Here is a 25,334-nt window from a genome sequence, read left to right on the forward strand (position 1 = left end):
TGTTTTTTGTAAGCTTGTGTAATTCAAAACACTTCTGTTTTATCAAAAAAGTTTATTAATCAGTCTTGCTTAGGTCCATCATTTTTTATGCAAAATTCCCATGACTTCAAGAGGATTTCTGAGTGATAGTATGCATTTCTTAATGAAGAGTCAAGTACTTGCACAAGTTAGAAAAACAGGACATGCAGAAAGAAATGGTTTTGTTTTAAAAGAGTTACTGCATGCAATCTTTGTTTAGCAAAGGAGAGAGTGAGAGGCTTGTGCAGAAGGTACAGACTGGTGATTAGACCAAGGAATGTTGAGCCAGGAGCTTCCTGAGTCCTGATCCCGTGAGAGCCAGTGACTCACTGGGTAACCTTGGGCAAATCACTTGACCTTCTTTTGTACCCCAGTCATCCCCACTGAAAATTAGGTGAAAGGCATGACCTCACTGAAAAACACATGCTTTGTCGGAGCTGAGCTTTTCTGAGAAAACAAATTACAATGCCTGCAGCATTTTTAGCGTGCTGTGTCACTTTGCATGTGTCCTGTGGTCAAATTCAGTGCAAGAGCTGTACTTTAACATGCTGTTCAGCTCAAGCACTGGAGATCTGTGTGTGTCCATAAGCAAGGTTGTTGGGGTTTTTTTCCAGAAAAGACACCACAATTTGTGTTCTAGCAAAAGCTGTGTTTTAATTGTTGTACATAGGGAATGTTGTTTTCTTTATTCCTGTACTTGATATACCAGTGGAAAAAAAATTAGATTAATTTTTGCATGCTCTTCACTCAGAGAACCTCTAAAGCTGGTCTGGCAATGTATTTTAAGAAAATTCAGAAATATCCAAACTTGTGTTTTGCTTCCCAGCACTCCTGAGAAGAAAATAGCTGCAGGGCAATGTGTGTCACCACACATCTAACATAGCTCTGATATGCTCTTGATTTACCTGCAGAGCAGTTTGTCATAATTGCTTTGGAGTATTCCCACCTTATATTAGGAATTTACACCCCATTCCTACAAGGTGTAAGAATTCTTTCTGAACCCATTGTGGATATTATTTCCTGTTGGGCAGTAATGGGTGTTGGCCTGCAGGAATTGCTGGGGTAGGGAAGCTTGTGCAGTGCAAGGTCCACTATGAGGAATGCAGACAGTGTAGGTGAAGTGGGATGCAGGGTCTGATGACTGCTGTTTACTCCTTCATTTCTTGCTTCGGGATTTAAACAGACTGAGCTGTGCTATGAGCCCCTTGCAGATGATGTTCCAAAATACACTAGGGTCCAAAGTCTGCAGGTTGCTTTCATACTGCTTTCAACAGCTTACTGATGTGGTCACACTTTGTCTCACCTCAAGGGGAGAAGGAAGGCTGTGAGGAAAGGCTGTCAGTCCATTTAGGTAGTTGGTCTTTTTGCTGTTTGTGAAGGAACCAATTTACAAGAAGGCTAGCTCCTCTTCATTTGCATGAGGGTAAACCCTGCCTTCTCGCCATCTGTTTCTTTTACCATTTTGTGCATTCCTACAGCATAACTTAACTAAACACCATCCTGCTGGTAAAATTATATTATGTCATTTTCGCTCAGTGGGAACTGTCAACACCAGTAAGATGCTTCATTAAGTAGAAAACATCAGATGATCTACTAACCCATTCTCCATCAGTCATCATTTTACGCAGCTGCTGGGAGCCTTGTTTTTTTTCTCTTTTTTTCAATAGTCTTGTTTGAAGTTCATAGTAGTAGAAAATGGTGTGGTGCTGAAATTTGCATTGTTTTTAAAAGCCTTCTTTATAAGATTAATGTTCCTTAAGTCTTCGCTTTTGCCCAGTTTTCTCTGGAATTATGCTTACATACAGAATCACTTGGAAGATCACCTTTTCACTTTGGTTCTTATGAAAGGAAGCATCTCACTAGTAAATGCTAGAAACCACCCTAATGTTCTGAGCAGTATGTGATAATAGAAGCACATTCATGCATGTGAGGGGGAGACTTTTCAAGTAGAAAGGGAAGTGTTCCTTCTTTAATTCTTGGATGCAAAAGGACAAAGGGCACAGGTGTAGAAGTACTTGATTGTTGTCGCTTCTGTCCTAGAAAGAGCATAGCGCTTAGCTAGGCAGTATTTAGAGATTACGCATTGCTGTGATATTTTGAATTTTAATTATTTTTAATTAAATGCAAAAACAATTTTAAGAGTCGTTGGAAGTTTGTCATATGCTTTAATCTGTTTTAAGTCTGGTCAATGTCTTAAAAGGGACAGTTAGGGTGGAGAAGGATGTAGGTTGTGATAAGAACTAGAACTTCTAGTTCCATAAAATTATTTGAAAATTGCGTTCACAGTGTTTGTAAGCATGCATGCAAAGTCAACTGGCATAGTATAACTGGCATATCAGTATGGAAAGCTAGAATCCATGTATTTAATGCTATAAACAGATATTAAGGTCATGGGTGGCTAATTTAGAAGCTCAAATATTGACAATCAGAATTACATATTTTGGAAATTATTGGCTACTTACTACTTTCCTGGTCATGATTTTTTAAAATTATTTCTAAAAAAAAAATAAAATAACAAGAGATTCAGAAATACTTTGGGAAGCTTCTCCTTAAAAAGCTGAAGTCTGCCCAGTAAGTGACTTAGTTCTCATCATGCATTAGAACAATGGCCTCATTTAATATGACAAAGTAGACACTGTTAATGAGGTGTGTCCTCAGTTCACCCCATTTATCACTGTAAAGTGTAGAAGTTACGCGGCACTCTAATTAAAGGTGAAGCCAGAAGCTTGACACTTTCCAGAAGGTGATCCTCTTGCAGTTTCCTGTGCTTTTGCCAGCACATTTGGGATAAAATGTTCTGTGCTGAACAGTCACCCAAGAAGCGTTTTGTTTTACTTATTTACTCTGAACTTCTCCACAGAGAATGTCCAGCCATTTCTGAGAGGGAGACTAATGCAGTCATTTTATGAAAAAATTTTCAGTCTCTCTGTTCGAAGTGAAGAGCTTGAATTTTGGTTGCAAGCTTTCTCATATCTGAAGGATTTTATTGTTTTGCCTATATGAAGGAGGAAAAAGAAAGGAAGAACAGTTTTAGTCCACAGTTCAGTGGTTACATTCCCTGCAGTGTCAGTGCATCTGTCAGAGTAGAGAGAGAAGGAAACTGCACCATCTTCAGGCAGGGAAGCCAGGAGCAAGCTAAAGCACAATATACTCCTTGGCCTGCTCCAGGGACATTCACATTGCTTGGCTGTAGGATCTCTCTAGTTTGATGTGGTGTGACCGCATTACTCTGACAGGAGGTAGTTCTAAGCTGAGGTTGCTTACAAATTGCACTGCAGGAGGAGCTGGGGCTGAAAAACACACGTAAGAAAGACAAAGAGGTCTTTTGAAAGCCAGGGCTGATGAAGTTGGTGCAAGGAGGAACTTACATAAAAGCTGTGTTAAAAGGATGTCATAGGTAGCAGAGAAACTTAAAGAGATGTCCAAGTTGCATATTCAGAAGCATCAGCATTAACAGGGCCTGTGCGTATCTACACTGTATTTCTATTATGTGCTCATGTGGGATGTCGGTCACGTAAGATGAACAAAGGTACAAAAGGTGAAGTACTGTTAAGCAAGAAAAAGATTTGTATAGAGAGCAAAGTCGTATCTTAAATGTGTGGAGTGTTGCAGAACAGTGTCAGAGGGTGTTAAGTTTAAGAAACATGAATTCTGCCCTACAAGACAAAATCCTTCATATCACAGAGTTTTGGATAGTTCTGAATGGTGCTATAAAATGTTGAGCACTCTGAAAAATTAAGTTCTCAAATTGCTGGTTTGCACCCAGCTATTATTCATATCCTACACTGAACGTGCATTGTGTGCCATGTGGTGTTATTCAGCTGAACTTTTTAGAATAATTCTCCAGCTTTTGTTATTCACCTAGAGCTGTTTAGTACCAAGTCCAGTGACTTAGAAATCAAATTCCTTTTCCACTGACAGAATCTCATTACCTTATTTCATAAGCATGCTGCAGTGAAGTAATTTCTGCAAATATGAGCAGTCTTGGGACATTAAATACAAAAGCATTCTTCCTGCAACCTTTAAGCATACAAGTTGCCTCTGAGAAAATGGCTATAGTGAGGCTTAGGTCTAACTAGCATGATATTTTCTTGGTTGCTGAGCTAAGTTTTTGTAAATATTCCAGTTTGATTGATTAGTATTATATGCATATTCAAGTGCATGGATTCAAGCAAAATAGAAGAAACTGGCTGAAACTCCTGAACACCTCTGCAAAGCAGAGTGTGTGAGGTCCTGACTTAAATGGGGAGCTGTACCACCTATTGAGGGGTCTGTCAACAAAAGCTAGAGAATAGGCCAAAGCCCTCTCCAGTAAATGCTTAAGTTAGCAAAACACTGGTGAAACCTGTTACAAGGCATTAATTAATGTCAGCAGAAAATGGTTCTAGTTCTGCTGCTACTAGGCCTGCATTGAGGTTCATTAACCTGTCAGCTCTGCTCATAGTTCTGACATGAGGTGTGACCTGGTGCCGTTGAGTGCATTAGCTTGAGTATAAGCTTAGCGATAACATTGTATAGAATGGCAGCCAAAAATAACATCATCTTTGCATTTCCTGAAGACTGTCGTTGTTGGCATCTAGGACTTTGGCAAAGTCAGGGGTAGTCCTCATTGGCACTGTAGCTGCTGATTCATTAAACACTTAGCCTGTGACATTTACACAGAATTTGCTCTATAGATTAGAAGTGATGCACTGATTACTTGGTTACTCTGTCAGAGAAATGTGTCTGTTTGAAATAATAATCTTGCTAGTGAATTATTTTGCTCAACACCATCATTTAGCTTAAACAAAACAAAGATGTCATGTCTTCAGAGCAAGTATTTATATAGTGCTATATCAGATTGAAACATAACATGCACCTACTGATACTCAATTGTGTCTCAGTGAAGAATAAAAATAAATAACATTATCTGGCCCATATATAAGTATTGCCAAAGGAAAATGGTTTTACATGTCAGAAAAAATTAAGTCCAAATCTTGCATATAAACCACACTACTTATTAGACATGCCGTCAGTGTGAAAGTCTGATTCATTATGCTTTTGCAGCGATGTACTTGTGATATAGCATTGCAGTAATTAGCAAAAGTAGTAACAGGGAAAGGAGTATTAACTCTCATCAGTGTTAACCCAGATTCCTTGAATAAAATCTTGCCAGCATTTATGTAACTACAAAGCCTTTTATTCAAATAGTAGCTGTATTTAAATGGTGTTGGTAAATGTGTGCACATCAGAGGAAGAAGGAAGAAAAAGAGAAATGCTCTCTTCACTCTCCTTCCTACCTCCCTTCCAGTGAGGATTCATTAGCTGCAGAAGACAGACTGACTGTTCTCAGTCATCTCTGCTACAAAAGGATGTCTTGTCACTTTTCCTGTAGCTCCATCCTTAGGTCAGGAACCCAGCATGGGAGTAAGGCTGCCAGATGATACATTAGCTTCTCTCTCAGGACAGAAACCCTGATTTCTGATCTCCTGTAGCCTTAACACAGATCTCTGGTAAGATAGCTACTTTCCTAGCCTCAGATACAGCTCAGCAGTGAGTGCTGCCTCCATCTCTCTCCTCTTGGCTACTCCCCCGAAGCAGATGAAAACAACATAACAGCAAGTTTATATAAAGCAAATAGGTAAAATTTATTGATTTTCTTCTTTTCCAGCCTGCATTATTGTTATTACTATTATTGTTATTACTAATTGTCATGCGTATTTCTATGGATATCAGAACATGATATTCTGCCATCAGTGTCCTCACTTCTGTCACCTTACAGCTAGTCTACAGCAGTTACACCAAAACACAAAGCCGACAGTACATAGGTGGCTTTTAGTTATTGCAGAGTAATGCAATGCGTGTCTTCAGCTGCTATTTGAGGTCATCAGGTTTATTTCTCTGCAGTGTCTTTGATGGATGGGCTTTGTCCTTATCAATGCCTGGCCTAGGTTGAAGACTATGAGTGTTAAATTCAGGCTTGAGCTCCCTGCAGCTTTGGTTCCCCTTTGGCCTTCTAGCTCTTGGATAGTAAGTTGGCTGTGAAATAATCCAGTGTGGACCTGAAAATTAAAGCTAAACCCGATGTTTACAGAGGGAACAAAGTGTGTTACCTGCAATCTATTATTGTTGCTCAGAGGCTAGAGAAGATGGGGATAGCTGATCTACAGAAAAGGTTGCTGTCGCACGTATGAGAACTTCTCTAGCACTGGACATTAAGGATTTCTGCAAGTTCCATCATAAGCTGCTTTATATGCACATTATTTTGTGTTCTGAAGTATAAATATCCAATGCCACATACATTTGAAAATAAAACCCAGCAAAACTAAAATCCTAACCAAAACAATACAAAAAAGCACCCTCTCACAAACCAAGACTATCTACATGGAAAAGACTATTTGAAAACAGTATTCAGTTTGTCTGATATATTGTAGAATGTGAGGAGCGCACTTTAAGAATTTATGTACAGTTTGTTTTGTTGCTCCATAAATACTAGCATTTTTGTTCATTTATAAAGATATTGTAGCACCTTTGTAGACAGTTGCAGAACATCTTTACAGAGTGAAGTATTAGTCTTTCTTGCCAAAGATGATTTAGAAAAATAGTAGTTCTTACTAATATAAGTACAGTTCACTTTAGTCTTCATCAGGTTTCAGTTAGCACAGTTCGATGGCATGTCAGCTGATGGCATTACTTCCTTGCTATATGTAATGATGTAAATTGTCACAGCTTTTTTGTCTTCAAGCAGAGATACCACATTTCAAGTGGCCTGCTTTGTGCCGCTGTTCAAAATTTGAAAATTAATGACACAATTCATTTTACCTGGATTGTGAGCTCCAGCTGGTAAACTCTGTTATGGATAGTTATATCATTTTATTAATTTGTTTCATTTCTATAGGGCACCTGCTTGGGCTTTCCCATGATGACTCCAAATTTTGTGAGGAGAACTTTGGCTCCATGGAAGATAAGCGCCTGATGTCCTCCATTCTGACTAGCATAGATGCTTCGAAACCGTGGTCCAAATGCACTTCAGCAACTATAACAGAATTTTTCGATGATGGTCATGGTATGTCACACCTTGTGTCAGCTGCATGTTAATTTTCACGTGATCCATTTTTTTAATAAGAACATTTTATACCAGCTTGTTCATTCATTGCTCATCTTCAGGACTATCTTGGAAATTTTGGAAATTCTTGCAGAACAAGGCAAATGTCTAAAAGGCTGTCAGAGTCTCACCTTTCTTTTGCATGGTTCAAATGCAAGAGAAAAGAAGGAGCTGATGGACTGACTGTGTGTTGGCAATAATTTGGTTTGGAACATGGAGAGGTTTTTTTAAAAGCACAAAATTACTCTTGTCTTCCCAAATGCCACAGATACGAGCTTAGAGAGTACTTTAAACAGGGGACACAAGGAAATGGCTTTTTGCTCACAGAAATAAAAATGAGTGATACGGTCTACTTAGCGTTAGACTACAGATGTGAGCATAGTGCATGTATTCTTGTTACCATTAATGACATTTATTATGTTTATAGTGCCATTATATTTATTATGTTTGTGTACAGGGGCTGTAAGAAAGAATTAAAGTCTTCTCTGTGCTGTATATCACAAAATATTACTTCTGCCCCAGGAGTTTACCTTCCAAGTCATGTAACTAATATTTGTTAAATGTCATTTACCTTTTGAAGAATAGGTGCAAAACTTTCATTTTCCAAAAGTAGTAATAAAAAATCATAGTCTTCAGTCTCTAATGAATTTTAAAGCCTTCATTGTGCTCCCAAAGCAACTGCAGTTCTTAAACAAACCATTCAAATTCCAGAATGCTGAGATAAAAATGACATAATTAAGTGAATGGATCAAGTTGTTATGGTAACTGAAATGCTTATGGTTAAAGAGTATAGTACATCTGCTGAATGTAAAGATTTTTTTGCTCTTCAATATTTTGTCGACTAATTTCAGTGTGCTCTGAAATATTTTCTCCTGTTTTCCTCTGTTGGAGAATGATTTATTTTCTCTCAATTTATTAGATCCATTAATCTGTACTGTCCTGTTTTATGGTCCATATTGCTCTGGCATTGACTTAATGTTATCAAGTTAGTTTCCATATATGAAGAGAACTTTCCTTTTTGAGTTTAGTTACTGAGATACAGTACAGTTCACTGGGGTAAAAAAAAGGGGTCCTGCTTCCCATCCATGTATGACCTCTTAGAGACCTCAAGGAGCTCTGAACTACATTGCCTCTTCTGTTCCTCTCCTGCTGCAGGCAGGTAGAAAAGCTGCTCTCATTTTTGTTTTTTTTGTGACCTGACTTCTTTTTACTATGCATCCAGCTAGCTACATTCTCCAACAATAAAGAAAGCAAAGAGAGCATTTCTCCCACCCCCCTCACCTTTGGCTTGTTTGTACCTGGGGAATGCTTGAAATTTGGACTCATCCATGAGCTGGATCCAGCCTCAGTGTGGAGGTTAGGGAGGGGGTGTAACAATCAGTCCTACAGGTCTAAGAATATAACTCTGCCTGTTTTTTTCAGTAAAAGTAGGTAGGAGTTTCACATCCTTCAGAACTGCATTATGGTCTCCTTGTTCATCATGCATGCTGACTGCCTGTACAAGAAGTTTGGCAGTCCTCAACTGCTGACACTTATCACAAAGCCATATATTCTTTGCTGCATGTAAAGGGCTTAGGATCTGTCAGTCTGATAGCAGATGGGTTGGCGTACATTGCCCTTTCTGATACTCATGAGTAGTTATCACTCAGGAACGTAGTCTCAAAGAGTTACCGATGTGATGAAATCACTCATAGAAAATTTGAACCTGTCATCATAGAGGTCCATAGTCCTCTAGGCATTACTTTTATTACTGATGCTATTGGTGTGATTTCAAATACACAATGTTTAGGGAATCTTTTCTTGATAGATCGGTCCTTCAGAGACTTTTTCTATCTTCCTTTTCTTTTTAAGTTTATATTTTTTTTTAATTTTAAATCAATTACTTGTCTTAACAGAACACAAACACTATCTATGAAGTAAAAATTGAAGTCAATAAATTACATTGCAGTTTCTTCAAATTATTATGCTGAAAGGACATATGTTATTTTAGGAAGGGAACTTCTGGTTTTATTTTCTTCTTCCAGACAGTGAATGAATCCATAGCTCTATAATTCCCATTTGTAACATATGCTGAGCTTACCAGAAACCACAGGATCCTCGTAGAGCATGACACTGCCTTTCAGACTGATTTGGGCTGATAATAGAACAGTGCAGATGTGCCATATTCCCTGTTTCCTTCAGAATAAGCATGTATCTGCTTTTTGGGTTGCTCATTTTTTTCCTTGGCAGGGGTAGATGTACTGTTGCAGTATTTCCCCTCCCTTTTTGTTTTCAAGAAGGAGGTCCCCTCCAGTCTTCCCATAGAAAGAAGAAAAATCTATCTCTCTCAAGTGCTCCTAAAAACCTTAAGCATGTAGTTTTGAGCTGTGCTGCAGGCATAATGTAGAAAAGGAAAGCACAAAATAGCAGTTGCAACAAAAGAATACAGGTATTCACATACCAGGCTTTCTTCTAGGATGTTTGTGACCAGATTTTGCATAGTCACAGGAAGTTTATGGGGGAAACACTGGCAAAGAGGACTCTTCCATTCTCTGATAGGCAGCATAAGCAGTTTTCACTGGGCATGAGTTTATGAACTGTGCTTTGTGACAAACAGGGCATGGCAGCATTGGTGTAAGGAAATAAATAAAGTGCTTTGTCTGCTGTTCCTTATGGGTACACATAATGAAATGTGAATGGACTCCAGCAGTTTGGATCTGTGAGCAGTATTCTATTACAAAAGAACAGCCAAAATCTTGTCAAAGCTCTAAGTAAGCTTTCCATATAGATTTAGATATTCACCCCATACTGCTGTAACAGAAAACATGACAGTCTTGACTCTAATTCATTAATGTCACTTTGTCAAGTACTGATGTTCCTGCTTTCTAAATTCGGAAAGTGATGTTAGAAAGTGGACTCATCTTATAAAATGTGGGTGTTTACTATGTCTGTAGCTACTCCTAAACCAGGCATTCAGGTCCCCATCATAGTGCAGAGGGGTCTAATCAATGGCATCAGTGGTTTGACTGATCTCATCAGTTGCATTAGTGGTGCTGAATTACACCATAAACTCGTTTGCCTGAGTAGTGAAACATCTGATAGTTGACTGAATTGCAGACACCAGCATTACATACAGTTAAAGTCAGCTAAATAAATCCCAATATAAGTGACTTGTCCAAGGTCAACCAGGAGGTCTGGGGAGGATCAAGGTGCTGATTCCCTGTCTCCTGAGGCCCACTCTGAGAACTATAAGCATCATTGTCATGATACCACCATTTGTTTTATACTCATGAGATGACCCCAGACAGCAGTTTGACATTTAGGAAGAAAAGGCTGAGTTAGTGTCCAGAAGACAGTGACATTTATTTCCATCTGCTTTTAACCAGCCCCTCTCTTAAGGTACTAATTGCCTTTATTGTCATGCCAACCATGAGGCTGTGGTATGATTGCTTGTGATTTATTGTGTTTAGTCAGAGTGCTCAGTGCTCTGTACAACCTGAAACAAGGACTATTTCTGTTTTAATTAATTTATATCCTGGTTATCTGCTTCCTGCACAGATCTTATTCTGCTTTTTTATTACACATAACACTGAGGAGAGATAATGAGGTGGCTTAATTAATACTGTCATCAGCCAACAATGTTGCTCTGTTCCAGGGTACACAGATGTTCTTTGGTACTCAGGACAAAAAATGGGAATAGCAATATTACACGCTCTGTATGTTGCAGTGTAATGTAGGGAATTGAAGCCCTCTCTGCCCTCTCAGCCAGGGGGCCCAGGACAAACCAGTCTCTAACTTCTTAACTCTGTCTTTTCTGACCATTACAAGTGGGAATGTGGACCAGCTGGTGATAAAAACACCTGCACTTCATTGTAAACTGTCTAAATGTAGACACTGCTACTATCTATAAATGTAAATAAATGTAAAGACTTTTTTTTTTTTTCCTGTGGGGTATCCTCAGGGCCCTTTGCTATCTTCAGTTTTGAATGTATCATGTGAGATCAGCTGGAACACCTGACTCTATAGAAATTATGCATGTTTCCTCAGAGCAGTATCAGTTAAGAAGTTTGGATCTCATTCCCCTGTGTTGTGGAGGGAAAAAATGCTATATTTGCTATGTAAACTTGTGAAATCTGTTTCTTATTCACATGTGAAAGGTATTCAAATGGGTAACTAAAATGATTGACAGATTTAGTATATGCAAGGATGTGGCTTATTTTTTCTTTTTCTCTAATTTTTCTCTATAGTTCCAATCATGTCAGTCATTCATAGTAGGTCTCAGTGATAGGCAGCAGTGTGTGTCATGGAAAAATTAAGTATTATAACAATGTTTTAGAATACTGAATAATGGTTCCACTCGGGAGTTTGATAAACTGCAGTATATATACAATAGTGGTGTATACTACTGAACGTTGACATGCCAGTGCCTTTCTGTCACTGCCCTAACACCACTGTACTAGCTTCCTCCCTCAACACAGGGTATATGAAGTAGGACTTATGCTGTTGTTTATGTGTATTTTTGACAGCAACTTTTGCCAGTTATGTCCTTTTCAGAAATTAAAAAAGAAAAAAAATGTGCTTCCTCACTCTTCACCATATCTCTAGTATTTTACACTACAACAGGCTTTGAAGTCTAGGGTACTTTTTATTATCTTTATCTCATGGCACTCAGCTCATCAATTAGCCTTGACACACCTTGTCTGCATTAAAAAAATCAGCATAATCCAGATTAAAGATAAGGCTAGGGTAAATCAGGGACAGCAAAGGACAAATGGAACAGGTTTAACAAGACATAGAGTTTTTTAGCAGTAAGTGATGATGCAGGAAGAATTTTTGGTTGATTTGGCTAATTGGCCTTAGTCTTTAGAGGAAAAAAAGAACAGTTGCAATATGTGTTCTGGAGGGAAAACCCAAGCTATTGAGAGATGGGGTATCGGTTTGTTTAAATTTACTGACATAACGTGAAATTCTATTCCATTTTGTATAAATAGGTAGTATTTTATGGATAGCCTTTTTTCACCCATGATCCAGCTGAAGAATACTGGTGTAGGTTCCAAAGTGAGGTAAATTGTGGTAAGCTATTTTGGCCAAGGATAAGTGAAGCTTGCCCAGACCACATATCCCTTTCATGAAGTACAAAAGAGGCTACACTGAATAAATAGTTCTGCATGTCAAGAAGTGAGGTTTCAATAGTAAAAAAAAACCCACCCATGTCAGTAGATCCTCTAGAACCTAAATGTGAATTCTCATTTTTAGAGTGTGCCAGACAAATCTTGACCTCTGCAATATATCTCAAAACACATATACAATTCTTTATGTTATTGTTATTTTTTCTTTTCTTACTTTTATTTATGTATTTTTGTATAAAATGGATAGCCCTCTTCAAACTCATTCCAGAAGCAGCCAAGTATCATTCCTTACAAGGAAAGCCCAGACCAAAATTTACCACCAACATTAGTTTTCATATGCAGCTTACATTTTTTCTTTGATCTGTTGGGGATTTTTCTGGCTTTTTGCTTTTTTTTTAAAAAAGTTTCTCATTGGCTAAAGGGCTGTTTTTTGTGATTTTTCTGGCATTCATTTAGAACCTGTATCATTTCTAACATTCTGTCTCAAACTTCAAGTGACAACTTTGCTTACTTTGCTGTAAGTCTTGACCATTCCTTAAATCACAAACTGATAAATAGAGTGGAATGTGTTCAGAGTCAATTCAAATATAGGCAACTAGAATGAAAGGCCAAAGAGACCTGAGTAAAACTCATCATTTACACCCTCAGACTGGAAATAGGCACCTCGACACCTGGTGTGCTGCAGGGTGAGAACACAGTTGCAAAAGTACGACCTTGTCCAAAACCTGATGACACGTCAGAGAGTCCTTCCATTCATGTCAGCATCCTCTGAATGAGGTTAACTGTCATTATCAGTCTTCCTAACTTGAATGACAGATTTGCAGCACTACAGAGGAAACTAGGAGTGAGTAATAATAATAGGTTGGTTTGTTCTTTAGGTAACTGTCTGCTGGACCAACCGAGAAAGCAGATCATGGGCCCTGAGGAACTTCCAGGACAAACCTACGATGCCATTCGTCAGTGCAAACTGGCGTTCGGACCCGAATACACAGTGTGTCCTGGTATGGATGTGTGCTCTCGCCTCTGGTGTGCAGTTGTCCGCCAAGGTCAGATGGTTTGTCTGACTAAGAAGCTGCCTGCTGTGGAGGGAACACCATGTGGAAAAGGGAGGATCTGCCTCCAGGGAAAATGTGTTGACAAAACCAAGAAGAAATACTACTCAGTAAGTTGCCAGCTGTGACCCTAGGAAATTTTAGAAGGCATGATCCTCAAAGGTGCTGATTTTTGTGGGAGTGAAAAGGATTTTATGGAAATAAGATTGAAAGATGCTGTATTTTTTAGCATGTAATTGGGAGTGTTATTGATGAGGGATATAGGAAAAATGCTGCTGAGTTTCAGGAAGTATGTTTTCTGCTTGAAGCATGAAAGCTTTCATTCCTGGAAAACTGGAAGCATGCCTTCAGAGTAGAGGATTTGCCCATTCAGTAGATCAGGTCTCAGGACATACAGAAAGATTTTGAAGGGCCTGTTCTAGCTTCCTCACTTCTTGGCAATGGACTACAAGGTAAATTAAATCTGTAAATTTAATTTACAGCCCTCATCTGAAAGGCCCCAGGGCCCTAACTCTAGTGAATAGAAAGGTGGATGAAGTTCATCCAGAATATAATTTCTGGAGCAGAAAAGTTTGTACCTCCAGTGACAGAGGCCCCTCTGTCAACTTTATATATCTGAAGAGTCCCCAGGCTCATAAGAACTGTCAGCTGCACAGTTTAGCTTCTTCTACATTTACTGGCTAGACAGCAGTGCCCCCTCTGTTATGCCCACAGAAGAGATATGGATTTGTAGAGCTTTGTGAAGATACTTGCAAACTAGAAAAGTCATTCAGATCAAGCTACAGCCCTTATAAGACTCTTTTTTATGGAACTATATACTTCCACATGCTGCGACAATACTCTTTTTAGGTAGTAAATTTGAGCAGAATTGCAAACTATATCTGACAACACTGTCTCTTGCCAGTAATTCAGAGAAATACCTGCACATCACAATAATTGCATTTAATTAATCATAGATTGGCCTTATGAACATACTCTAGGAGCCAGATCCCCTGGAGCTAGTTTAAGGGGCCCTGTTGGTCAGAACAGCAAAATATAAGAGAGCAGCACATGAGACTGTGGGTGCTATTTCTGGTGCATGGGTGTCTTCCATGAAACAGGCTGAATGCATCAACGCAGACCAAGGCCTAATATTGCCTTTGCATGCACAGTGCCAAATGAGATGCCATCCCTGTGCAGATAGAAAACAGAAATTAACTGTGCTGGGAGAAAGAAGGCTCCTAAGACCTGTTATCTCTGCTTAAAATGACCAAGGAATCGCCTTCAATGGAGGACAACATTAGCAGTGTCTTTGAGATGTAACATCTTTATTCACACTTGGATGATATCCTTACCTCCCACTGTTCCATATATTTCAGGCTTCAAGCCATGGTAACTGGGGGTCCTGGGGACCTTGGGGACAGTGCTCCCGTACCTGTGGCGGAGGAGTTCAGTTTGCTTATCGTCACTGCAATAATCCAGCTCCTAGAAACAATGGCCGGTACTGCACTGGCAAGAGGGCCATCTACCGCTCCTGCAACGTCACGCCCTGCCCAGCAAATGGTAAGTGCCTTCATGCCAAGGTGACTTTGTTCTCCAGCCTGTGTGTTCATAGATAGTAAATATTGAACATCTGCTGTGACAGAAAACAACAAAGGTCCCTTGTAGTTTCTCCAAAATGTATTTACCAAGGCAGGACATTCATCATCAATACATTACCATAATTATTCCCCCATCCCCACCCTGATGCCATACAGAAGGGACACCTGAATGAAAAGAAATTTCCATCCTGGAAAATGAACTGTAATGCAGACTTTAGTCCTTTAATGCTTATTATTATGTCATGGGAAGATTTCCAAACTAAAACAGTTGAAGGATTTGAAGGCCAGTTCTAAGTAAAGAGGTGATGTAACTTAAAAATTATGTAAATAATAAATTTGAATAATAGATGGGCATAATGATATTTGCAGCATGGTCTGAAATACGCACTAATGATGTGCATAATTCTACAGCTAAATCTTTCCGACAAGAGCAGTGTGAAGCAAGGAATGGCTATCAGTCTGATGCAAAGGGTGTCAAGACATTTGTTGAATGGGTCCCCAAGTATGCTGGAGTACTTCCTGGAGACGTTTGCAAGCTCACCTGCCGAGCCAAAGGAACTGGCTATTACGTGGTATTTTCTCAGAAGGTAATGGCATCTCCAGTCATGATTTTATGCTCCAGTTTAGAAGTTTCCCGTATCTTAGAAATCTTTCCCTGCAAGGGAAAAGAAGATAATAATGTGATTCAAAGATTTAACTGTGTGATTAGCTTTAATGGTTTGATCCAGTGGTTATACAATGGGATCAGAATAGGCCTCTAAAATGAGGTAAGCTTTTGCACATCTCAGTATGTGGATTCATGAAATATATGGACCTCTTGGTGCACTCTGCACTGATTTGTTTTCAGTAGCAGATAAAGGGATTCTGCCTGCAGACTCATCTGTCATTCTGGGATTTTCTGGAGGGAAAAGAGTACTAACAGTAAAGGAATGAGTTTTACCCTGAGTTATGTTAAGGGAGTCCAGAGTAAATCTTACAGAGCTAATTAATATAGAATAATTAGCCAGTTAGTGTAAGTGAGACTCATTGTCAGTTTATTATATCAGGCGCAATTCAAACTGAAAAGTCTCCTACTCTTATACTTGCAATATTCTGCCTCTAAATGTTATGAAGGTAACATTTAGATGTAGATAGCTAAAATGCAAGGCTATCTACAAGAACTGTTATTCTGACTATTAATAAGCTGTCAGATCATTAAAGCCAGGGTCATCTTAGTGTCTTACAGTGGAGTTATCTATCACTGCTTCCAGCCCTTTGCTAAATTTCATCTGGTTTTGTGCTGGGAGCGTTAGAGAAACTGGTCTGTCAAGGTAGGCACTCTGTTCTGAGTAGGTCACATTAAGTAAGTAACTGGGTTTTGCCAGTCAGATTCACAAAAGCAAATCTTTTCCATGGTAGTTTTAACTAACAGTCATTTTATTGCCTAGGTAACTGATGGTACTGAATGTCGACCATACAGTAATTCAGTCTGTGTCCGGGGAAAATGCATCCGAACTGGTTGCGATGGCATCATCGGTTCAAAGCTCCAGTATGACAAATGCGGGGTGTGTGGAGGAGACAATTCCAGCTGCACAAAAGTCATGGGAACATTTACCAAAAAGAGGTATTGATCTTGAGTATCAGTAAATGTATGTTATTTTGCAAACAGTAACTCTGCTATGTGCTTGCTTTCTTCCTGCCTCTAAAGGCAATTTACCTTCATGTGAAGATTGAGCAAAAAAGTACATTGCCTCTGCTTTACTGCACTTTCCAGATATTAACAGCTGGCCTCTTAACATTACCGCAAAACTGGCAAATAATCAACTAGCAAAACATTGTGCCTGGTTCATTTCTCACACAAAGTACCAGTGATAGAGGTGAGCACCCCATTAATAGGAGGCCTGCCTAGAATACAGCATAGAATCTTGTGCTATTTACTAATCTTGCTGTGTTGGATGGCATGTGGTTTCTAGAGGAGAGAGGAAAGGGAACAGAAGTCAGAAAGTTGTTGGGGTCAGAATAATCTGGATATCTCTGAAGGTCTGCATTTCCAAGATAATGCTGTGTTAGCAAGTTACATGCTGAGAATGTGTTTCATCTCATCTAACTTTGAATAACAATGAGGACATCGCACATGATTTAGTGACACTGATTCCTGTGTAGTCAGTGGGGAGAAGCAGACAGCATTAGAGCACAGCTGTAGAAGTCTTCCTTAATAGCTGAGAGGGCTTATACCCTAAAAATACCTTTTCACACTGCTGAGTATATGTGGAGCTTAGAAGACTTGATGAGATGTCAGAATTAAAATCATGTCCATTGGCATAATATCAATCTCCAGATGGATTTTTTTAAAGTCAAAATATTTATAGCAGCTATCTATAAGGCATTTTGCTGTCAGAGTTCAGCTTTTAACTATAATAAAACTTAATACAAGTAAAATAAAAGGAACCACCCCCATGTTTTTCCCTGACCATTTTGAGGACAGCAGTAAGCTTTGTACTGAGACACCAATGTCAAGTAAATCTGCTTTCTGTTTGAACTCTTGTTTCTCTCCCTCTTCAAGTCTTAAGATTCATATTAAAATGAGGATTTTTAATCATCATTTATATAAATTCCAAGGTCTCAAAGCACCACTGTAGTGATCTAGTCTTAGGAGCTTCCAGTTGACAATTTCTACTCAGTATCTGTGACTGCATTATTATACCATCTTTTAAAATGTACATAAATTTCATTTTGGTTTATATCTTCAAAATTCTTACATAGCATATTGAAAGCTGCCAGAAGTTGAAACATATTGAAAGCTGCCAGAAGTTGAAATCTGACACCTGAAATGACCTTTTATTTCTGTACATTTCAACATCCTGATTAATAGCAGTCAAAAATGGCTTTGAGAGTGAATTTATTCTAAAAATAAACATAACTAATCTTCTTCCTGGTAAACCAATGATTACTCACCTAAGGATGCCAAAACACCTCTGCCAGGAAGAATGATTTTCCATCCAAATTAGTAATTATATAAACCAAATCTTTTCCGATTTGTAAATATTGAAAAGTCTAGGATGTCTAAATGAAGAAGACAGCGTGAGATATACCTCATGTGATTCAATAAAGATCCTTGTGCTGGAATCCAGGCTTCAGCAAAAATGTTAAAGGGACTCCATGAATTTCAGTGAGGCCAAATTTGTAGCCTAGATATACTTGGAAATTGAGAGTTTCTATTATAATTATTCCTATGAAGTTACCATCTTACTCCTCAAATCATGCCTTTAACTGAAGTTAGATTGGTCAGAGCATAAAATACTAATTCAACCTCATTGCATTCAAAAAGTTGCCCCAGATAAAAAGTAATAGTCAACCTGTAAGTAACAACTACGTTCTAACTTGATTTTGATTGAATTTTGGAGTGACAAGGATTTACTTTGTACTGGAAATACTGTTTGAGACAAGTCCCTTATGTGAGTAACTGACTTCAAAATAAACTCCTTGTTAAAATAGTGAAATCTTAATTGTATGTAAACTGTTTTTACATATGAAAGGACAGTGGCCTTTCATATGTAAATAGGCCTCACCTGAAAGTAAAACTATCTTTTCTCGACTGAAAAATAGCCACTCTTGTATTGCTGTCCGTTATAAACTAAACTGTAGCAATCTGTACATTAAATGTACAAGGAAACTATTAAATGTAGAAGGGGAAACCAGTATGTCCTGTCGCAGACAATTTCCATAACATTTGTTTGTACTTTTTCTTTTAAAGCACTCAAAACATAAACTTCTGGAAAACTTGTTTCCTAAGAGTAAAGCCAAATTGTCAGAAGTTGGGAAGGAGGAGAATTAAAGCTGCACATGCTTCTTTGTGCACATGGAGTGTTCCAGTTCTTTGTGCAGATGGCTTGAATTCTCCAGCAGTGCTTTTAGGTTTTGTACAAATGATTTTGTAACTTTAGTTAACATGTTTTAACAGAGTTATTTTGGCAACTGTTATGTAAAAATATTTGTGCAGTGCTGTAGAGCGGAGTTCCCCCCCAGCCTGTTTTTTGCACCATATTCCTTTGGCTTTCTGGAGGTGCTAAATCAATAGAGTTTTAGTCATTGTTCCATTACTGCTGGAAATAACAGGGGAATAGCACAAGTGTTTAATCTGTAGTCTGTGCAGCCTCTACTTGTGCAGCCAAAAATTCTCGATATTAGCAGTCTGTTCTTTAAACAATCCCAAAGGAGATCCCTTCACTTTTATAGATTTTTAGTATGTTTTCTCATTCTTTTTTTTTCTAGAAGTTTCATCAGTAAACTTTTCAGATATGAAATGCTTGTAGAATGGTTTTGTCACGGGTTTAGAAATGAAAATACATGTCTCCAAACTCCACCTGGTATCTTATAGCTATGTATAGTCTTTAGATTTTTTCTACATATCAGTAAAGTTAAAATAAATAACATACTTTTAGGATAGTGATAAGTTCCAGCACACTTGCAGGTTTTGAATGCTTGTCACTTTCAGTAAAAGAGTTAAGTATCTTTTTCTGAATCTGACTTAAGATACTTCGTAAGTAGCAACAGCGAGAACTCAGTGATAGTACACATTAAACATTTGGGTGCACCTCCTATTAGGCACTTGACAATTAATCTTCGGCTTTATGAATTTCAAAGTAAACAAATTTTTTTCTCAGTGATCAAGATTGTTTTTAAATGTTCCCAAGGTACCTCTACCCAGCTGTTACTCTGCTCATGCTTTCCTTAATCATCATTATAGCAAAGACAGCGCAAAACAGCTGTAACCAATGCATATCTCATTATCTTTTCCTTGGCAGGCAAAATGTGCATCGTATTTCATATCTCCCACCCTTTACTGAAATATATAAGCTATCTGTTATTTTTCATTCCTCTTGTATCTGACTCACATAAAATCATTGCTAAAGCTAAAGATGAAGCAATCTGAAATAAGTGCAGTAGAAATTTCTTCAAGAACATAAAGAACAATACAATAGACAAACAGCATAACCTGATTAAATTAATTTTAGATGAGCCTCAAGCCAGATGGATTCAGGGCCTGAACTAAAGCTAGGCAAGATGTGTCATGGCAGTGACTTCATTAGGCATTGCAGTAAGACTTGAGGCTTATTTCACACTAGCTACTGAATACTCTTTTTTTTTTTTCTTTTTTTTTCCCTTCATTCAGCAAGGGCTACACAGATGTAGTGAAAATTCCAGAAGGGGCAACCCACATCAAAGTTCGGCAGTTCAAAACTAAGGACCAGAGCAGGTTCACTGCCTACCTGGCCCTGAAAAAGAAAAACGGTGAGTACCTTGTCAATGGAAAATACATGATCTCCACCTCAGAAACAATCATCGACATCAATGGGACTGTCATGAACTACAGCGGCTGGAGTCACAAAGATGATTTCTTGCACGCAATGGGTCACTCTGCCACAAAAGAGGTTCTTATTGTGCAGATACTTGCGACTGATCCAACTCAACCCGTGGATGTTCGCTATAGTTTCTTCGTGCCGAAGAAGCAAGGGCAAATAACTAACTCCGTCACCAGCAGTGGTAGCAGCAGCAGCAAAGTAACTCCACAGCTCACACAACCCCGCTGGGTTACGGGGCCGTGGCTTTCTTGTTCTCGAACATGTGACACAGGATGGCACACCAGGACTGTCCAGTGCAAAGACGGGCATGGAAAATTAGCTAAGGGATGTCTTCTCTCTCAGCGACCATCAGCATTTAAACAGTGCTTGTTGAAAAAGTGTTAACCTGTGGTTGTGATCTTCTTTAAAAGAGGTTTGATTAAGCCATTGTTGACATACTGGTATTAGGTCTGCCCAGACAGAGAGAAGCAAAGGCTTCAAAGTACTTACATACAGTCTCAAACTATGGGCAGAATCTGCCTATTTGGACCAAACGAAGATGTGCACTGCTTTAAATAATAGTAGGGTGATCTTAATATGTCAAAAAACTAAGCATTAAAGTTGTTATAAGCCCTCTGTGTCTGCAAAAATATAAAATAAAATAATGCAAAAGAAGAAAAACTAGTGAATGGAGGATCCTGGGATATTTGAAGGTTACAGAATCATCTCCCCTTTTTCACCTACCTCTAACACAGTATGTCCTTAGAAAATGTCACATGTTCCTATGATACCACAGTAGCTTATTTTATACTGTTTTGTAAATATCTTTCATTTGGTATGTCACTTTATATCACTTGGTTCTATTAAAAAATCAAAAGACAAACTACATAAGCAAAGGATTGACCAAAGTATATCTACAGCCCTTGTGGACTTGTTCCATTCTTTAGAAAGGGCTGCAGACGTTTTACTGGAAAATGAAGAGCTTGCTGCTGGTTTTAAATAGTAATACCTTTTGGTTTTGACAAAAGGAAACACGTTTTCGTGCTAGGAATTTCCTGAGAGCAGATCATTATTCTATGAGAAATACCAAGATTCTCGGAAGGAGCATTGCTGCAGCTTGCAGACCAGGGATCCCCACATGTACATTGCTCAAATACCAGCACCATCAGCAACTCCTCACCATGTGTATGTCAGACACACACAGAAGGAGGACTTGGCTGCTATGAGGATTTTGTGTACACTTTGCTTGTAAACCTTCCACTAGTTCCAGCTGTGTCACATCTTGGGATCCTTGTTGTTGATGAACAATAGCTGCTAGCTTCTTCTTTCCATAAAACAAAGGCATATTGTATTTTGTAGAAACTAGTTAGAGAACCAAAAATTACAGGTAAGATAATCAAGTGTCTTCTAACTCAGATATTCTGAGGCTGTGTTCAACTGCTTTCTCTGTTATTTTCTCTGTGGCTTCCACCTTGAATCTAACAATGTGTAATGTACCCACACCTTCTGAAGAGGCTATAAAGGTCAAAAAAACACAGCAAGCAGTTAGTATTTTGTCACTGTTTTGTCCATCGTGTCTAACTCTGGTATTCATCTTACCAGCAAACTTTTGTAACTATTTGTCTTTTTTGATTGTTTTGTGTGTGTTTTGGGGTTTTTTTTAAGCTGTAGAAGGCATTCATGTTTTGTATATCTACCACATTTGGGAGGAAGAGGGGTCACTAGGAAGTCAAACCACATCAGGATGTGGAGGACTTGCCCAATATCAATAAGACTGTTTCCACAGTACAGGCAGTAGCTGGTAATAGTTTTCACTGGCAGCAACTTCTGAATCCCACTATTGTGTGGTAGAAGTTCTGTGACCGAGGATGGGCATTTCACCTTATGCAGGTAACAGGTGGAGGCCTGATAGCAACCCTGTTAAAATTGCTTCCTTTTATATCAGCAGGCTTTGAATTAAGCCCTAGAATAACAGGTACTGAAAAAAATGGTTATAATACACTCATGAAAATAGAATACCACCTGTTTTTTATTCCTTTGTTCATCCACAGATCAGTATGAGACTGCAAGAGGATTTTCAGACAAGCTTCACAGCTGTGAGTCAGTGGGTACTCAAGCACTGAAATATCCCAGGCTTTTCTGAAAATCCTGGTCATGAAATCAGTAGAGAAAACTTGTTGGCATCTGTAGCAAGAAGGGCAGGTCTCACTCCAGGCTGACACAAATATGTTTTTGCAACTGTGGCATGTTTGTATGAACTCTTAGAAAGCATGTGATGATTTCAAAACAGCATAGAATTGCTACATCTACAAGTATGAAACCTGGAGAAGTGTCTATTTTTGTACCCTTTTCTAAATAAACAGTAATAGGGGCAGGGCTGCCTTCTCTGTCAAAATGAATTACCAGTGAATGTTACTAGTCATTCAAAAATGGTGTGGCCTTCTTACTAGGAGTAGCCTCACGCAAAACCGTGACTCTTGAGGAAAATTCCCCACTTAATCTGTGATCCCACCATAGGAACTGAGATCAAGGCTCTGAATATTTGCAGAGTTCTAGAAAAGTAAGATTTATGTCTCCTCTACCTGTTAACATAAGGTCACTTTGAAGTGTCTTATTTTCCTTTAAAGTAATCTAATTTTTATACTTATGTATCTATTACACATGTTCTAGAACCTCTCAAAAAAGTTCATAACAAACAATCATGAGAGGAAAAATAAGGAGACAGTGTGTCTCAGCATGGACATTTGTCTCTGAATACAGCTGCTGTATTGTGGCATTTGTTTTTCCTGTGTTTTATCATAATAGAGACAGAATGTGCAAGTATTTGCATCATGGTAATAATTTATTATATATTCAGCAAGATGAGTAAAGCTTTTGGCTGCTATTCAGGCTCCAGAAGAGTAATACCATACGCGGGTATAAATTTAAAGTTTCCTTAGATCAAGAGTATCTTTTTCGTAGAAAGTGTTTATTTATAAAAAATTAACTATGAGAACAAACCACTATAGTGATTTTTCCCTTTTCACTAGTGTAGTAATGAAGCAAATTAACATGTGAAAAAAGCAGTTGCTGGTGAGAGGGCAAAGGGGACAGACCAAGGAAGCAACCCTGAAAGTGTAAGATAGTGACCTAGTTAGCGGTCAGCCTGCTCTAGTTAACACTTGCTTTTTAGCTGTTCTTTGTAATCAGACTCCAGTTCTAAACCTTGCTTTTGTCAGTCATAGCTGTTTCATGTATCTGATGAATGAAAAGTTAGTGCAAGGTATGTGACTGTGTCATTTCAACTTGTCAACCAAATTCCTTGTCTCTCACACTGTTATGTCATTGTTTACATTACTACCGAGTGTTGCCAAACAGCATTCATAAACTGCTTCTAGGGGATAGAAACCTGGAGTATTGCTCTTTTCACAGAAATTAGCAGTCCTTAGTGTTAAATTCACTGCTGACTTTTTGGGATACAGCTCCATTTCCCTTAGGTGGAGTTGGACCCCTCAACATCAGTGTTTTATAGAGAATCTGCTTCTCAAGTAAGATACTCTCACTACTGTCATCTTTGTCATCTTTGGTTTGACAGTATGCAAGAAATTAAGTTTAGCTGCCCTCCTGTGGAAACAGTTTTATCACAAGGGGGAGAGGGAATAATCTTGTGGATTAATTACAATTGTAAAAAAAAAAAAGCAACACAGCACTGAAAAAATAAAATAATTTATTGTTTTTGAAACTGGTATGTGAACGGATGTAATGAATTTATTTATTCTTATTTAACAAAAATATCAATTGTGCAAATTCTATATTTAAAATGTTCGCTATCGTCTCTGTCTCTCTTTCTTACTCTTTTAATTTATGCTTCAAATTTATGTTGAAAGTATGCCTTGTGAGTTTACATAATGTATGGCACTGGTTATTTTTTGTATGTTTTTATTTAGAAAGCTTTCTGCATGAAACAGGAGTATATGTGTATACATGTGTGCACACTGTATAGAAGTATGTTCTTTTTCTTCTACCATCTTTTTCTTAGAGAAGTTGTAGATTTTTAATTTTGTGACACCTCATGCTCCTTGTTACACTTCACTTCGAAAATCTCTCAACTAGCAAGTCTCTGGACCCAAAAAACCCCATATCAGCTCTTGAAGTCAGACAACAGGCTCGCTTTGCATGGATGCATGCAGTTCATGCTGCATGCCTCAGTGATTTACCACCGAAGCTGTAAGGTGTCTCACCCTTGGCTTCAATGAGAGCAAGTTCAGGCTTCTAGTACCTGGGAGTCGTCTGTATGTGGATGAAGTTTCTCTGAGTTGTCAGGGCAGCAAGTGAGTCTTCTCTCACGCAGCTTCTTGCGTTTAAGTGAAAACACTACAGAGAAACTCTTGTGTGCCTCCTTACAAATATAGCTGAAACAATGTATGATCTGATTTATGAAGACTGAACTATTAAAAAAGCTACTTTTTCAGTCTTTCCACCATTTATATACATATATAAATATGTATGTATGGCTATAAAAAGTCAAAAGCCTGATTTGGAAGGCTTTGCAATGTTTTACTTCATTATATTCTAACTCTTTGCACCACATCAGACAAAGTTAGACACAAAACAGCCAGCAAAGCATTTATTCCCTGTGTTTCCTCAAAAAATAACAGTATCCGTTTGCTTCCACTTTTCATCCCATCCAACAACTGCTGAACTCAAAGGAACTTGTATTTGGCCCAGTTTAAGGAAGAAAAATGCAATATAGACAAACCTACAGCTTTTCTACAGTCAGTTTTATTTAACAATACAGATGACTTCTGTAGCCACTTCACCATAAGGGCAGTACTACAGACTGCAAATACTCTTTATTTCAAACTGTTGAAAGTTTTCTTGCTTATCAGTGCCCACATTCACACAAGTTAAATTCCATTTCAGCCTCTCTGCCCAGTGTCTGCTGCCATTCAGGCACTGTTGAAGACCTAGAGCCAGCCATAAGGCTTTGGATGAATTTGTGATGGCCAGTGAGTGATGCTTCCTCACTTAAGACCCACTCCAAAATGCCAGGGATTGACTATAAGCCTTGACTCCGATGGTCTGTAGGGAAGGCTTTAAACAGTATTTGTAAGGATGGAACATTAAATTGTGGGTTTTCAGCATTAAGTTTAGGTGAGTGTTTCTCTTTGTGCTAATGACTGCCATGCTGT

The 25,334-nt window shown here is 38.5% G+C and overlaps 1 protein-coding gene across 1 annotated transcript in view; it reads left to right on the forward strand.

The window, feature by feature from the left end:
- ADAMTS5 (ADAM metallopeptidase with thrombospondin type 1 motif 5) overlaps window positions 1–23,840 on the forward strand; it is a gene marked incomplete at its 5' end in the record, with an annotated part of 43,093 nt that extends 19,253 nt beyond the window's left edge. The window contains 6 exons of the mRNA XM_026846664.1: window positions 6,896–7,063; window positions 13,089–13,372; window positions 14,621–14,804; window positions 15,254–15,429; window positions 16,270–16,445; window positions 19,995–23,840. Coding sequence (XP_026702465.1) covers window positions 6,896–7,063; window positions 13,089–13,372; window positions 14,621–14,804; window positions 15,254–15,429; window positions 16,270–16,445; window positions 19,995–20,568 — 1,562 coding nt within the window. The remainder of the gene's footprint in view (window positions 1–6,895; window positions 7,064–13,088; window positions 13,373–14,620; window positions 14,805–15,253; window positions 15,430–16,269; window positions 16,446–19,994) is intronic.
- Between the last annotated feature and the right edge of the window lie 1,494 nt (window positions 23,841–25,334).

Source organism: Athene cunicularia (genome assembly GCF_003259725.1).
Source record: "Athene cunicularia isolate RWA chromosome 1 unlocalized genomic scaffold, athCun1 chr1_part1, whole genome shotgun sequence".
NCBI lineage: Eukaryota > Metazoa > Chordata > Aves > Strigiformes > Strigidae > Athene > Athene cunicularia.